General features: G+C 47.1%; 1 protein-coding gene across 1 annotated transcript; it reads right to left on the bottom strand.

The window, feature by feature from the left end:
• Positions 1 to 49: 49 nt before the first annotated feature.
• LOC111665603 (puromycin-sensitive aminopeptidase-like) lies at positions 50 to 712 on the bottom strand (the record flags this gene model as incomplete). The annotated part of the gene is made up of 4 exons (XM_023420707.1): positions 50 to 113; positions 255 to 364; positions 462 to 522; positions 608 to 712. Coding segments are annotated over 4 exons (340 nt in total), but the record flags the coding sequence as incomplete, so codon positions are not given.
• Between the last annotated feature and the right edge of the window lie 280 nt (positions 713 to 992).

The raw sequence follows: 992 nt of genomic DNA, 5'->3' as shown, positions 1-992 counted from the left end.
CACATGAACATGTTTTTGCCAGTTTGAGCTGCTCGTCTCACACACTCACCGTTATGAGGTCCACTGGCGCAGAACTTCTTCTGAGATAACTTGAGGATGCGGTCGTCACCTTGCTGTAAAATGACATCACGGTCAGTGCGAGTACGAGAATCGACAAACCGCCGGACAAAACCATCAGGAGTGATTCGGGAGGGAGGGAGAAAAACAGTTTAAAAAGCAGAAACAACAAACAGCTTGTGTGCAGTGAAGCGTACCTGTTCCTGGTCCACTACAATGATTGGGAAGCCCATCTGCTTGGTCCACGAGCCCATCACTGCAGCGATGGGTTTCCCACTGGCCTGTTCCAGACAGTCCCATAGGTCCTCTGTGGGAGACAGGCGGGGAGTCAGGAGTGAAACCAGGGAATCAACCGACAACAGCTGCTTCATCTCCAGGTTAAATGTTTCCCGCACGCTCCTTACCTGTCGATGCGTTTTTATGTTGGAACTTCAAAAGATAGGCGTTCATTCCTTTCCTAAAGTCCTGCACAGAGCAAGAGGTGAACATTAACAATCACATTACAGAAGTGGAAACGTCATCGGGGACGGCGAGCGTTCAGGTGACCAACCTCGTCTCCTATGTAGTTGTGCAACATGCGGATCACAGAGGCTCCTTTGCTGTAGGAGATGGCGTCAAAGATTTCATCTACCTCCGATGGATGACCCACGTTCACCTGCAGCACAGAGCCACACACAGCAGGTGATCAAGCAGCTTTCATGGTGTTAATGTATTCAAACAGTCAATACATGAATAAATCATTAAATGAAAATTAACAATACTCCAGAAATAATCTATAATCAGTGAGGCGTCCATTTTGCCAACAACTCTTACATTACAAACTGCTCTGTGAACAGCAGCTGTAAGAATGAGGCTCAGTCTCCCGTGATCATAATCATAATAACCACCAACAGACGACATGAGTCAGCAGCTTTCACTTTTATAAAGTGGACCTC

This window comes from Seriola lalandi, unplaced genomic scaffold (genome assembly GCF_002814215.2).
Source record: "Seriola lalandi dorsalis isolate HSWRI2012SDOR001 ecotype SW California unplaced genomic scaffold, Sedor1 jcf7180001960056, whole genome shotgun sequence".
In the NCBI taxonomy this organism is placed as follows: domain Eukaryota; kingdom Metazoa; phylum Chordata; class Actinopteri; order Carangiformes; family Carangidae; genus Seriola; species Seriola lalandi.
The sequence above is the reverse complement of the archived record's forward strand: the minus strand, read 5'-3'. Positions and strand labels throughout refer to the sequence as shown.